At 44.1% G+C, this 14,033-nt stretch overlaps 1 protein-coding gene across 5 annotated transcripts in view; it reads left to right on the forward strand.

Moving 5' to 3' along the window:
* The window catches only part of mib2 (MIB E3 ubiquitin protein ligase 2), an 83,019-nt gene that overhangs the window by 60,798 nt on the left and 8,188 nt on the right, over nt 1-14,033 (forward strand). For all 5 annotated transcript variants that reach the window (XM_083769014.1, XM_083769015.1, XM_083769016.1 and 2 more), the window contains exons 14-15: nt 10,549-10,675; nt 11,932-12,390. In XM_083769014.1, coding sequence (XP_083625140.1) covers nt 10,549-10,675; nt 11,932-12,390 — 586 coding nt within the window. The remainder of the gene's footprint in view (nt 1-10,548; nt 10,676-11,931; nt 12,391-14,033) is intronic.

A 14,033-nucleotide genomic window follows, 5' to 3' on the forward strand; every position in this document is an offset into this window, starting at 1 on the left:
GTTTAATTTCACGCTCTCAAGAGTTACATTTTGTTGTTAAACATTGTCATTTATTAATTTACAAGAAGTTTACACAATTGGAGAACGTAAAATAATCGTTATTTTGAGCAATATTTCCCTTTTTTTTACATGAAAAGGTTTGGGAACCACTGGCATATAGGATGGTCTCCAATGTGAAGCATCAGCAAGTGGCGCCTCGCTTCGACCGTCCCCGTAGATTTGAAGCATTCGTGCATTGTATCTGTGGATTTTTTTTTGCTTGACACCACATTTCCAGGCACTACATCTTGATAAATCGGCTGCCATGCAACTTCTGCTGAAGTTTCATTTGAATCCACGGCATGCTCAGCAGAAATAACACTGAAATGATTGATTGATTGATTGATTTAATACTTTATTGTCAGAAATGTAACCAGTACAGGGTACAGTCAAACAGAAATGTAATCAGTACAGGGTACAGTCAAACACACATCCAATGGGATCACCGGAAGAATAATGAGGTATAGGCTATCTGTAGACATAATACTTTTTTTTTTAGCTCAAACGTACATGACCAAACATGGGTTTTCTTGGTTTTTACTACAGCAGGAAGACCCATGAGCTGATTAATGCAGGGCATTGAGCATTTAGGACGTCTTGTGTGTGAAACACTGCATGTCCTAACTTGTTTTTACACCGTGCATTTTGCCTACACAGTAAGATTCTCAGTGTTGACTCTGAATATGCAAATGAAACCAAATGGACCTGTAAGTGGTGCAAAAGTCCATTTCTACTTGGCATTCAATTTTATTAAAGTGTCAAATCACAACAAGTTGTCTCAAGACACTTTACATGTAGAGAGACAACCGACAGAGATCCCACCCTGAGCAAGCAGTTTTGCGACAATGGTAAGTTTTTGGTTTGCAACACCCACATGCGACTATATGAATAAGGCATAAGAACTATCATATCCGTCTTTAGTGACATTATGGCTCATAATGGGATGAAGATCGGAGCCTAATAAAACATTAATTAGAGCTCCCACTAAACAAAACAATGATCGGATTGGTGGTGGGTTTCAACCTTAAGAACAAGAGCTCATCTCGCACATTTAGCTGGCAGTGATTTATTAATCCCACTCCCGCCCGCTCCCGTTGAAATTCAGACCAATCCCGCCCGCTCCCGCGATTATTTCATTTTTGACCGGCTATGGCCATTTTTAGCCCAAGGACAGTTTTTCGTAACCTGACGCTGCCAGATCCAAGAAGCTTGCTACACAAATTTGTTTCACAGCTTATTGGGATCTGGGATCGCGGAAGCAAATTCGATGACGGGGCTGTTCCTTTTTTTCAAGATACTTAGTAGATGATTGGATGGGACCGTCTGTCTATCACTGTGTGGGCGTGCAAAGACAACCAATCATATTGACGTGTCTATATAGCTTCACGTCCGTTTCGCACATATCCCGCCCTTAGCTCACGCTGATTGGTCCGGTACGGAACGGATTTTTGTCAGCTCAACTGCCTGAGAGATCCCAGATGATTGCTGTGTTGGGAAACATGGTTACCCAATACCGCCCTCATCTGGCAGCGTCAGGTTAAGTTTTTCGTGCAAAACCAATGCTTGCAATGGATTCAGAATCATGAAAAACCGCTGGTCTGACACGCCACATGCTCATTTTACCTTATATACAGTAGGTTGTTAATGGTACCCCAACTTTCAGCAGCTGTCACAAAGAAAGCTAGTGGTAACTTTCCCTTCAATAAGTCCACTGGTGGGTCATGATGAGGATCTTGTGAGGATATTGCAAGTTGGGGCCTCCCCCATAGAGTATATATGAATAGAGAAGACACCCGAGTTCTCCTCCCATCCACTTGCATTAACTTGCTCAAAAGCGCATGAGGCGATTTCACTCCTCCTTCCTGGTAGGAACAGAGTGCATTCTGGGACGGATTGCAATGGTGAGTGGCCCCAAACACATGAATGCGCTGCCGTTGAACACGCACGAGCGTCGTCCGTCGTGAACGTGTACAATGATAGTCAACGGACAGCGTCATGTGTTTGGGGCCAGGCTGCAATACCTTCATTCGGCCACTATGTCCATTTCGCCTCAGGGTTTCCTCTGGGTGCCTTCTCTATTCATATATACTCTTAAAGGACAACTTTAGTTTTTTTCAACCAAGGTTCATGTTTTAGGTTGTTATTAGAGAAACTAAAAGGTGAGTGTTAATTTTCTTTCATTTGCTGCTTTCTTTTGTTTTGGGGATTTTAGCAGTTTTTGACAGGGGGGCGGGGGCATTCGAGCATGGGGCTAAATATGTATTTTTTTACAAAATATTATGGCGATTATTTTTATTATTATTTATTATTTATTATTGCATCTGACCACAAAAGATCACGGGATCTATGGAATGTGTCAAACTGACATATTGAGCCTATACACACAGTATAAGCCTTCCCCCAGTAGGCTACCTTCACATTCAGTAGATCCTGTGATCTGCTGTGGCCAGATGTAATTTCCTGGGGTTTATTAGGACTATAGTAAATAATACAAAAATAAATCACCATAAAATGTTGTAAAAAAATACATATTTAGCCCCATGCTCGGACGCCCCCGCCCCCCTGTCAAAAAGAGCTAAAATCCCTAAAACGAAAGAAAGCAGTAAATGAAAAATAAAATAAGACTCATCTTTTAGTTTCTCTAATAACAACCTAAAACATGAACCTTGGTTGAAAAAAACTAAAGTTGTCCTTTAAGGCCTCCCCTTATTGGCTGCCGGCGTGTTTGTTGAGTGGTCCTATGGGTGGGCCGCGAACGCTATTGAACCACTGTTCGTACACACAGTAGGCTACATTCACAGTAGCAGCGTTGTGGCTTTACCACGAGGGGACACGCAAACCCCCCCCCCCCCCCCCAGGCGTGGAGAGAGAGAAAAGTGAGCGAGAGCAACTAAGACTGTAGAGAAGCTGTAGATGAAAGAGTGGGAGGCTGCTGTAAACGATCATTTAACCCAGAAGAGTGGGAGGCTGCTGTAAACGATTTAATAAATGGACCAATCTGTTCTGGCAAGTGTCATATGTGCAGCGCTGGGAGGGTTTGTGGCACTGCAGCTCCCCCGGCCATCATTTAGCCTGACGTTCACCGCTGCACCAAAGGGAAGAATTTACAATGTTCAGGACGTGGTGGTGCAGACTAGCTCGCCACTCCTCTCGTATATCACCAGCAGTGGCGGAAAGCAACTTTTTACTCAATTGCTGTACTTCTTTTCCAGCTGCAAGCTGGTCAATATTAGCTTGTGAAAGTCCCGACAGGAGATCGACAGGAGATCATTTTCTGCTGAGCCTGCTCTGTCACCAGTTGGCAACACTGGTTGCCAAGCCTGCATATTTCCAGCCTAACGTGGATTCATTCACAGTTGCTTGCCTTGTTTGGTTTTTGGAGGCTGCTTAGCTTATTTCTGTCACGACAGTTGCCACCACTGGCAACAACCCATAACATCCCATCGTCTGCACGGCATGGCTAGTCGAGCAGTTCTGATTGGCTGCCTCGTCTCCAGCCATGTTGCCTCAGAATTCTTTAGGGTCACTAATATGAGCATAACAGCGGAGCGCAGATAAAAAGTGGCATAACGTCAGCAGCAGACCCACAGATAATAATAATGCAGCTGGTAATTAATTGATTTAATCAATTTGGGCTTGTTTTTTTAAGGTACATTTTATTTTACTTGAGTACTTCCGATTTTGGGATGTACTTTAAACCTCTACTCCACGACTGTACGTACAGTATCAGAGGCCAAAATAATCCACCTCAGTTATTTGACAGCTTTAGCTACGAGTTCCTTTTGCAAATACATAAATAAAAATAAACATGCATTAACCAATACTTTTACAAAGTACATTGTGTGATATTGATGCCTTTACAAGTCCTTAAAGATACCTTAGATACCTTTTAAAAGTCAGATTACTTCTTCCATCACTGCTAGCAGGCCTCCCTTGCATTGATGCAGTCCAGACTGTGCTGTTCCAATGAACTGTATATATATATATTATTTTTTTTAAGTTCGTGAAAATGTTGGCAAATCTTTGAATATTATATTCTTTCAAAGTGAACGTTTTTAACTCAAATCTTTGCTTCTGGGTTGGGGGTCCCTGGAACAACATATTTTCAGATGGGGGTCGGCGGCCAAATACATTTACGTTTTGAGCTCCTTCTCCTTGACATGAAATAGTTTGAGAACCAATGGCATTGTGTGTGTGTGTGTGTGTGTGTGTGTGTGTGTGTGTGTGTGTGCGTGTGTGCGTGTGTGCGTGCGCGCGTGCGTGCGTGCGCGCGCGTTATGTTATTCTGCCCACTGTTGGCTTGACTGCTTTGTCGTCCACTCTCGTAATGTGGCAGAGGGAATCTTTGGAATCCGTCCACGGCCACAGCTCTCTCCTCCGCTGGCGTCCCCCGATAGGGAGATGAGAATGTTTGTTTATTGGCATCAAAGGTATTTATTTAGTTTGTGAGGAAATGGAAAAAGAAGGCTCTTTAGGCCCCGAGTTCACAAAGCATCCTGGGAAATCGGCAGGGAGAGGCGCCAAGGCAGCGAGCCAGTTGTTCTTATTGCTAGAAACGGGACAGATTGGGGTTGTGAAAAAATAAAATAAACACGTTTAAAAGGAATGGAGCTCATATGCTGTAGTGAGAGAGAGCTTGAATTGTAGTTAATATAGTGAGATGCTGCTTGCGAAATCCTGAGTATTCATTGAAATCTCAGAGTTAAATGAATGTTTCAACTAGAATTTATTATTATTTCAACCACCCATCCATGCATCTTCAACCGCTTTTCCATAGTTCGGGGCGTGGGGGCAACAGCTCCCCCACAGAGCTCCAGACTTCCCTCTCCAGAGCAACATTAGTAACTCGGCAGATATAAACTCTCCAACTCATCCTTGGTCTGCCCCGGTGTCTCCTTGCAGTGGGACGTGCGTCGAGGACCTCCCTAGGGAGACTCAAAAGGCATCCTAACCAGATGCCCCGAATCACCTAAGCTGGCTCCTTTCCAGGCGAAGAAGCAGCTACTCTACTCAGAGTCTCTCTCGCGTGACGTAACTTCTCACCCTATCTCCAAGGGAGATGCCAGATGCCAATAAATGTTTTAATTAATCTGTATTGTAGTAGTATTTTAGTACAATATAACCTGTACATCTGCAGTGGTTGGAGGCGGTCACCTTATTCTTCTATTAATACTTTCTGTCCCAGCTAACATTAGCATTTATGAACGTAAGCTGTCTTTTCTCCGCTGCCTCCTGTGCCTCTGAAGCTCATTATGCCAAATATCTCCCCTGGCCAAGGGCGGAATCACCAATTAAATTTGCATAAGTTCACGACTTCTCCTTGATTTCTCCCTTTGTTCACCATTTAGTGCTGCACAATTAATTTAAAAAAAAGCATTGCGATTTAGATTCAGACACCTATGCGAAATTTGAGCAAGAATCGTGCCAGCACTAGTTGGCTGTGCAACTCATTTTAGTTACTCTTGTGTTTCTGTGTCAGTGGTTCTCAAGCATTTTCATCTCAAGGACCATAAAAAATATATGTAATTGGCCGCCGACCACCATCTGAAAATATGTTGTTCCAGGGATCCCCCAGAAGCAAAGATTTGACTTAAAACGTTTTATCTGAAAGAATATATATTCAAAGATTTGCACCACATTTTCAAGACTTTTCAAGAATACCAGACCTACAAGCTCGAGCTTGTAGATCTGCTATTTTTCAATAGCTAAAGTGTAACATAATGCTATAAACACCAAAAGGGGTTCCTGCCCAGAATGGGTAAGACAATACATTATTTCCATGGGGAAAAGATTGTGCAGCACTATCACCATGTCATATTTATTTCCCGGTAGTGACCTCTGTTTATTTCTCGTCCCACCCACGTCCCCCCCTGGAGTCATATGTCTGTCCCCGTTGTGTCCTCTTGGGGTCATTTCTGTGTCCCCTCTGTCCCTCTGGAGTCATATGTGTGTGAGACTGTCCTGGGGCTTCTAGTGCAGTGTAAACAGCGCCCTGGCCTGCTCCACCACCAGCCTCCCAGCCAGGGGTCTGGCTGCATATATGGATGGCTGCAGCCATCCATATATGGGCAATTAAGCCCATATATGGAGATCCCTGATGTCATCAATATTTACGTAAAATTAAGGCCCGGCCCTACCTGGGCCCTCATCAAACCCTGTACACTCAAGACACTGCCCCCGCTGCCACCCATAGATCTCCATATATGGAGCTGAACTGTTCTGACATTACATATGTATGCTGACCTCATCAAACCCTGTACACTTAAGACACGCTCCATATGTTGCCAGTACAGAATTAATTCCATATGTTGATCTGACCCCCCCCCCCCCCCCCCCCCCATGCCAAAGCACCAGCGTTGGCCCATAGCCTGCTGTCACCCAGGCGGATGCGTGCCTTAAACGGCGAGGTCGCTTCTCGCCCTCGGGCGTCCTACTGGTTAAAATACATTCTGGATTTCACTTTTAATTTAACTGGTTACATTTAAAAAAAACTTGATAAATTATTTTAACACAACAATTAACTAAACCTAACCCACCCTAAACCTATATATTTCCATTTGCGAGGCAAAATAATTACTGAACGCCAAAGCGGCGTTTATAATTTTTTTGCCTAGTTGTGCGACTTCAGATTAGAACACAAGGTTCCCGTAAAGCATGCTGATGAATGAATCCACTCCCCTGACGGGAGAGGTAATTAGCAGCAGTCCATGGAACAACATATTTTGAGATGGGGGTGGGCGGCCAATTACGTATATTTCTGAGGCTCCTTGACATGAAACAGTTTGAGCTGACATATAGGAACATTTAGTAGAAACTGGTCTCGGGTCTTAATAGGATATTCATGAAACACACAGAAGAGGAGTCAACCGTTAGGTAAACTCCGTGGAGATGCGTCGAGGGAACTCGCAGGCGGCAAATGGTGCGTGACCGACTGACAGGGCTGAAATCCAATCTCGCAGGAAGTATACAAAGAGGCGGGAGATATTATGGGTTGGTTGGTGGGGGCCTGGGGGTGGGGGGGGGAGGCTGGGTAACTGTCGTGATTAAGGAGAGTGGAAAGCGTGTCTGACATCTTCCTTTCCACCACTCCACACCCCACGGCACATGAAAACATGCAGGCACGTGCGGCATGCTCACACACGTAACCAGTACACACTCACACACCCTTTTGCGAGTCAGCTGCACTGCAGGTATCGGTGACCTCCAAGATCGCCCTGACATCATCCACAGCTTGCTATATCTTGCACCCCTTATAGGCTTATACTACTTTTATTTTTTATTTTTTTACTATTTGCCATTTTATTACTATTTCAAAACATTTTCAAATAGCTCAAATAGCTGATCTACAAGCTCACAACGTGTCAATGTAGATTGACTAGTTGACTCAAAATGTTTTAAAATAGTAAAAGGCTAGTAAAGGGCTCCAAATGTATGTCACACCAAAAAATATAACTTTGAGTGTGTGTGTGTGGGAATGAATGTTGGTCCATTTGGTTACATTTGCACACACCTAAAGTTACAGATGGATACATGATTTGACACTGAGGAGTTGTATGGCGTGCGCACTTGCCACCAGCCCATGACCCAGAAATGTAATGAGTAACGCACCACTTGAGCCTTTGTGAACTCATAAATAACTTTAATTGCATTAAAAGTAAAACCTTCTCTCTCTCCTTGATGCGTAAATAATTGCACTGTTCCACTTCCTTGGACTGGGAAGCTTGGCACCACATATTCATGTTTAACCCATTTTGGGCGGGAACCCCAATTGGTGTTTTAAACATTGTTATAATTTAGCTATTTTTTTTTTAAATCGTGAAAGTATTTATTTAAAAAAACTGGAGGATTTAGAAGATTTTGTTTTAATTTTGAGGTCAGGCCTAAATGTGATAAACACTTGTACGTACCGGTAGCTACTAGTTAGATGGATGGAGGTCCGCTTTGTTTCATGTCTTAATTGATTCATAAATCACACACTCGCAAAATATTGCATCCGAGACTCAGCTCTTTAGTCGTTCTGTTGTTGTTGTTTTTTTTAAACTTCACTCCACTTTTCTGCCGGCCGTGCCCGGCTGCGTATGCCTTGTCCTGACGGTCTGCCTTCTGTTTTGATGTAGTGCAATAGAATAGAAAACGGTCACCGGCTCCACAAACAACATCCATTTTTGTAATGAATAGCAAGGTCCAGCATCCATTTAAGCCATTTAGACCTGAGACCGATTAAAAAAAAAAAAGGTCTTCTAAATCCTAACAGTTTTCAGATAAACTTATGTTTCTGTGTCAGTGGTGCTCAACCTTTTTCATGTCAAGGACCCCCAAAAATATATGTAATCGGCTGCCGACTCCCATCTGAAAATATGTTGTTCCAGGCAGCAGAGATATAAAGCTAAAGTATATTTGATTGAATACAACATTATTTTAACAGATATGTATATAATACAATATAATTGATACATCTGCAGTGGTTGGAGGAGGTGGCCGTACTCTTCCATTGAGACGTTGAGACACAATTGGTGTCTAGGTGAAACCTAGTACTGCCTCAAGACTCATAAACGCTCCCCTATCAGGCCAAGCAGGGATTGTCCGGTGGCTGAGTGGTTGAAATGGTTTTCTCGTGCGGGGGACCGGGGCTTCGAATCCCCTGGTAGGACATGAAAATCTGAACGATGACACGATACTGTACACACACACACAGTCAAATCCTCTGTGTTTCTCGACGTGCACAAAATGGTTACATTCGTAAGCTCTCTGAGTTTCAAATGGACACATTAACAGAGAGGATTTGACTCTAGGATGAGGACGAATGACATTTCCTTAACTTTATGGACAGTATAAAGTGTCTGATTTTACGATGTGTATACACAAAATGATTTGCAGCGTCCCGTCCCTGCGCCACGTTAAAGCCCTGCCACGTTAATAAGCAGGGGAACAGAGGTTTTTTACAGTGGAGCATGTTGTTTACAACTTCCCGGTAAAAGGGCAACCATTACAGTGGCCTCGCTGCGTAGATTACAATGATTTACGACTACAGAGGGCTTGTGAAAACCGTACCGTGTGACACCATGAGAGGAGGAGGACATGAAAGCAAGCGACAATCCCGTAATGCAGGTTCAGTCGGCATCTGGAGGTCAAGCGGTAGTATTTAGAGTGTCTGGGCAAAAGCTTTAGGCTTTCTCGTGGTAATCCCCCTGCCGGCTGCCATGCTGGGGGCCCACAGTGTGTGCGGGACCTCTGCGTTGATGTTTGGCCTGGCTTCTTGCCCCCCCCGTTCAACAACAGCTGGGGGGACACAGTCAGATGCCTGTTAAGCTGCTGTACACAGCGTACGACACAGGCACACTGTTTTTTTTCAGTCTTTTTGTTCAGCACCTGAACGTTTTTTAGAGATGTGCGTACTTTCCTTTAGATTCCTGTTCTGTATTGGAGCCAGCTCATTGGCTATACTGTACATGTTTGAGAAGTGACAAACTAAGCTCCATAAAGCTTCTGCATGCCGCCCACTTGATTCTGTTTCCTCCTGTGACCAGGGTTGCACTTAACCAGCTGGACATTTTATGAACGTTATTCAGATTGTAAAAAAACAACTATCTAATATACGTAATGGTTTTTAAAGCTACAATCTTGGACTTATTTTAAGCCCTACTCCCTACTCTTCCACTGAGAGATGTCGTGTATACCCTGGTTTCGGGCAGAGTAGTAAGAGAGTGGTGACACTAGCGTTGACTCCCATTGTAACAATGGAATGTGGAAGTGCTCATTCTATCTCAATGGGATAGTTCCAGCCATAGGAGCAACGTTTGGAACTATAGCCCATATAGGCACCCGCTTTGCGGCGAGATCAAAGTGTGTTGCTACTCTCCTACTCTACACTCTGGTTTCGTGTAGGACAGCTACTGGTTGACTATGTCAATAAAGTTATATGAAGCAGACTGCACAACGGGACACGATATGTGCTGCCATCTTTGTTGTAGTTTGGCCACTGTTGCAGTTGGCTGATTTAAAGACATACAACGTACGGATTGGAGCTTTTAAAATGTACGTATGTGAGTTATAAGGCCCCATTTACACTGCCAGCCAAATCTAGCCTAAATCAGATCTGTGTCACATCAAGACTGAAATCCGATATCTTTAGATTTGTCTAAATGCAGACAGGTCACATTCAGAGGTGCATCAGATTCAAATCTGATTTGAGGAGAGCCGTCTCGGTCTGAATGCAACAACCTGATCTAAATCGGATGTGACTTGTTTGTGTTAAGACTTATTTAAACAAATGGGATTCCAATCTGGATGTGGCACAGATCTGAATTGGCTGCCAGTCTGAACACACATACAGTATCTGTAACAGATCCGATCTGGTCACTGGTCGCAAATGCAGTGTGAACGGTCGGGCCAAAAGATCCTATTTGAGAAATAAATCAGACTTGAATTGGATTTGACTGGATGTGACTGCAGTCTAAAACAGGGCCTTAAGAGTTGTCTAGAAATGTAACCAGTGTCTGGTGTCTGCAGCGCCACAGAGAAGATCGTAGCCCGGGCGCGGCAGCTGGTCGACTCCAAGAAGGAGGACGGCTTCTCCGCGCTGCACCTGGCCGCCCTCAACAACCACCGCGACGTCACCGAGATCCTCATTAAGGAGGTGAGCCGAGGACACTTACTGGACACTCCAGCCTCTGTCAGGCACCAATGCACCAGCACCACTTGACATGTTGACCCCATCCTCTCCTCCTTCTCTCGCTCTAAAGCAGTGGTTCCCAAACTTTTTAGCTCGAGACCCAAACAAATATTTGACGTTTTAGTCCGGGACCCAAACTAGTGAAAATAGCAGATCCGCAAGCTCACAATGTGATCATTCGCACCATGTTGTGTGCTTGTAGATCTGCTATTTTCACTACTTCTTAAACATTAAGATTTTTTTTTTTTTTTTTTTATTTATAAAGTATATTTATTGGTTTTAAGTACAAATTTAAGGACAATAAACACAGACATTATGAAATGACTTGGAAAAATCATGGAATCTTTGGGGGAATGGCTTTTCAGACAAAAGTAAAAAATAAAAAAAGCCACCGCTCATCTGCCGATAGACTTAGAGTCGCAAAGATTTGGATATGAAAAAATAAATAAAGCGAGGCTCCACACACTCTGTCGCCAAAAGCTTGCAAAGCTTACAACGCGTCGCTCTGCGACACGTGTAGATCGGCTATTTTCAACATGCAACCAATAAGTGTAAAATGACTTGTATTGATCTCTTGTCCACTAGTCCCTTCCTAACATTTTATTCTAGTTTTTATCTGTTGATGAAATTGTCAATATATTTAGTCTTAGCTTAAATCATCATAGCTTAGTTTTCATTTAGTTTCCATTTAGTTTTCATCAGTGGAAAAATGTAGTCGAAGTACATTTTTTGTTTTTAGTCGACGAAATCAACACTGGCCCACAGCTACAACTAGGAAACAGACATGCTGCATGTATGAGGCCTCATTCACACGCATCAAACACCCATCAATCAAATGTTTGGTCATTTTTTTGTTTCTTTTGGGCCACCACAATGCTTTTCCAATAGGAGTAAAAAATGTCCAAACATTTGTTTGATTGTGTTTGTTACGTGTGACTGTGAATGAGGCCTCATAGAACAGTACTATAGTCATAGCTGAGCAAACAAAGGAAGTAAATAATCATGTCAGTTCTCACTAGAGATGCAGTTGCAAAGTTCTACGGTTACTGTACTGTACTACACAGTTCATGGAGAAGAATGACTAAACGTACTTAAAAAGATTATGAGGGATATTCAAATGTTTACTTCTCAATCTGCTCTAAAAAAGGGGCTATTCACGCCAAGCCAGTATAACCATAACAAACTAACCCCCCCCCCCCCCCTCTCTCTCTCTCCCGCAGGGCCGCTGCGACATGAACATCCGCAACAACCGCAACCAGACGCCGCTGCAGCTGGCGGTGACGCAGGGCCACGGCGAGCTGGTGCTGCTGCTGGTGGACGAGGGCGCCGACGTCAACACCGAGGACGAGGACGGCGACACAGCCATGCACGTGGCGCTGGGCCAACGCCCGCAGCTGGCCGGCACCGTGCTGACGATGCAGGGCCCCGCCCCTGCCGCCGCCGCCACCACTGCCCCTGCCAACCCTCCTCCTCCTTCTGCTGCTGCCGGCTGCGCAGCCAGCACCACCACCACCACCACCACCGTCCCCAACGCCGCCACCACCCCCAACATGACCACCACCACCACCCCCAACACAACCACCTCCACTGTCACTACTACTGCTTCCACCACCACCGTAGAGGAGAGCGGGGAGGGGTCTTCTTCATCGTCCTCCTCGACGTCCTTGCTCTACTGCAGGGTAAGGACGGGTCTATAGGGGTGGGACGATGTGGGTATACCTCACGACACGATGCATCTGTGGTGATATTAGGCCCTCGATAGTGATGGTAGCACGATATTCCATATATTGCGATATTCAATATATTGCAAGGGATTTCATCAACAATGTATCACAATATCTGTAACTGAAAATGAAAAGATGACCATAAAAGGCAAAAATATGGAATTATGTTTTTATTCCAAAATCTTACACTATTCTTTTTATGTCACAAACTGGCCAATAAGTACATGAATCACACTGGAAGAAATACTAAAATCACGGCACTCCATCTTTAAGCAATATTACACGATATTTGTGCTTTACCGTCATTAATGGCACGCCTGCATTGCTGCAGGAACTAGCCGAGTAGCCGATAGGCGAGTTTCGTAAGCAGCGCAGAAGCGCAAGAAAATCGCTAGCCTAGCCAACTTGCCTGGGCAGCATTCTTTTTCGGGTTTATGATCCGGTCGGGAGAGGATGATATCGCTACGCCATATTGTAGTATTGTTTTGTAGTCAACAATCATCCGGAACTTCCTTTTCCCTCAAACAGAATTTTCTCAATAAAAGCTGCAGCTTTTATTGTTGTTCTTCCGGCTTTCCTCCGAGGTGGAAAGCCTGGTGACGTGAGGTTACTAGCCAACCCTCTCTGGGAGAGCAGCGAGACTCGGCACAGCTGATGTTTCATGGTTCGATGAGGCGTTTGCTCGTTTGAAGCATGGCTATTTGAACCAATAGTATTGCTTCCTCAAAACCACCTGTTGTATAATAATGGCCCACATGACGTCACGGGGCGGAATAATAAAGCATAGACAAACATACACACAACGTCACATGTTGGGGGAGGTTAGCGCCACTCAAAAAGGGAGTGAATTAAGGCGTGGAGGAGAAAGGAATTCTCTTTTACTGTGGAATAGCGGAGAGTGAGGTGAGAGGTCAGGCTGTGGGTAGGAGGAGAGAGTAAACACATAGGAGATACTATAGATTAGGAACAGGGAAGGAGAAAGGAGTTTGCTTTGTTGTGTCAACAATGGTCTGACAGAAGGAAGTGGGCGGAGATTGTTAATGGCCTAAGTGGTGGCAGGTGCAGAGTGAGAGATGAGGACAGTGGGCGAGTTCAAAGAGGAGGAAAAAGGACACATTTTGACTGCTTTGAAGGCGAGTCTTTTATTGTTCTCTATCGAATATTTGGCGCGCGCGTGCGGGGTGGGGGGGGGGGGCTTCTCGTATTTGTGCTTAAAGCAGCACTACGTAACGTTCCTGTTCTATGCCTGGATTTGATCTCCTGTGCAAGTGCTGACATTTTGACCACTGAGCTGCTAGAAACCCAAACTGCATCGTCAAACCAGAAATAGGATGGTGTCAAAGGCCGTGTCCAACCTAGACAAAGGATCTAAATGTCTCAACGGAACAGCAGGGAGACCAAATAACAGCCACAGCAATTGTAGAAGTTATATATATATATTTTTTTAAACATATGTTTATTGATTTTTTTTCACCACATAGCATTTTCAAAGCAATTATTCACATTATGTTTCCCCCCACAACCACATGGCAGCACAAATACTAAACAAAATCTTCAAAGAAACATCAGGAAATGTCCATAAATACAAAGCAAAACAT

The sequence above is a fragment of the Protomyctophum parallelum genome (assembly GCF_964188405.1).
Source record: "Protomyctophum parallelum genome assembly, chromosome: 7".
Classification (NCBI taxonomy): domain Eukaryota; kingdom Metazoa; phylum Chordata; class Actinopteri; order Myctophiformes; family Myctophidae; genus Protomyctophum; species Protomyctophum parallelum.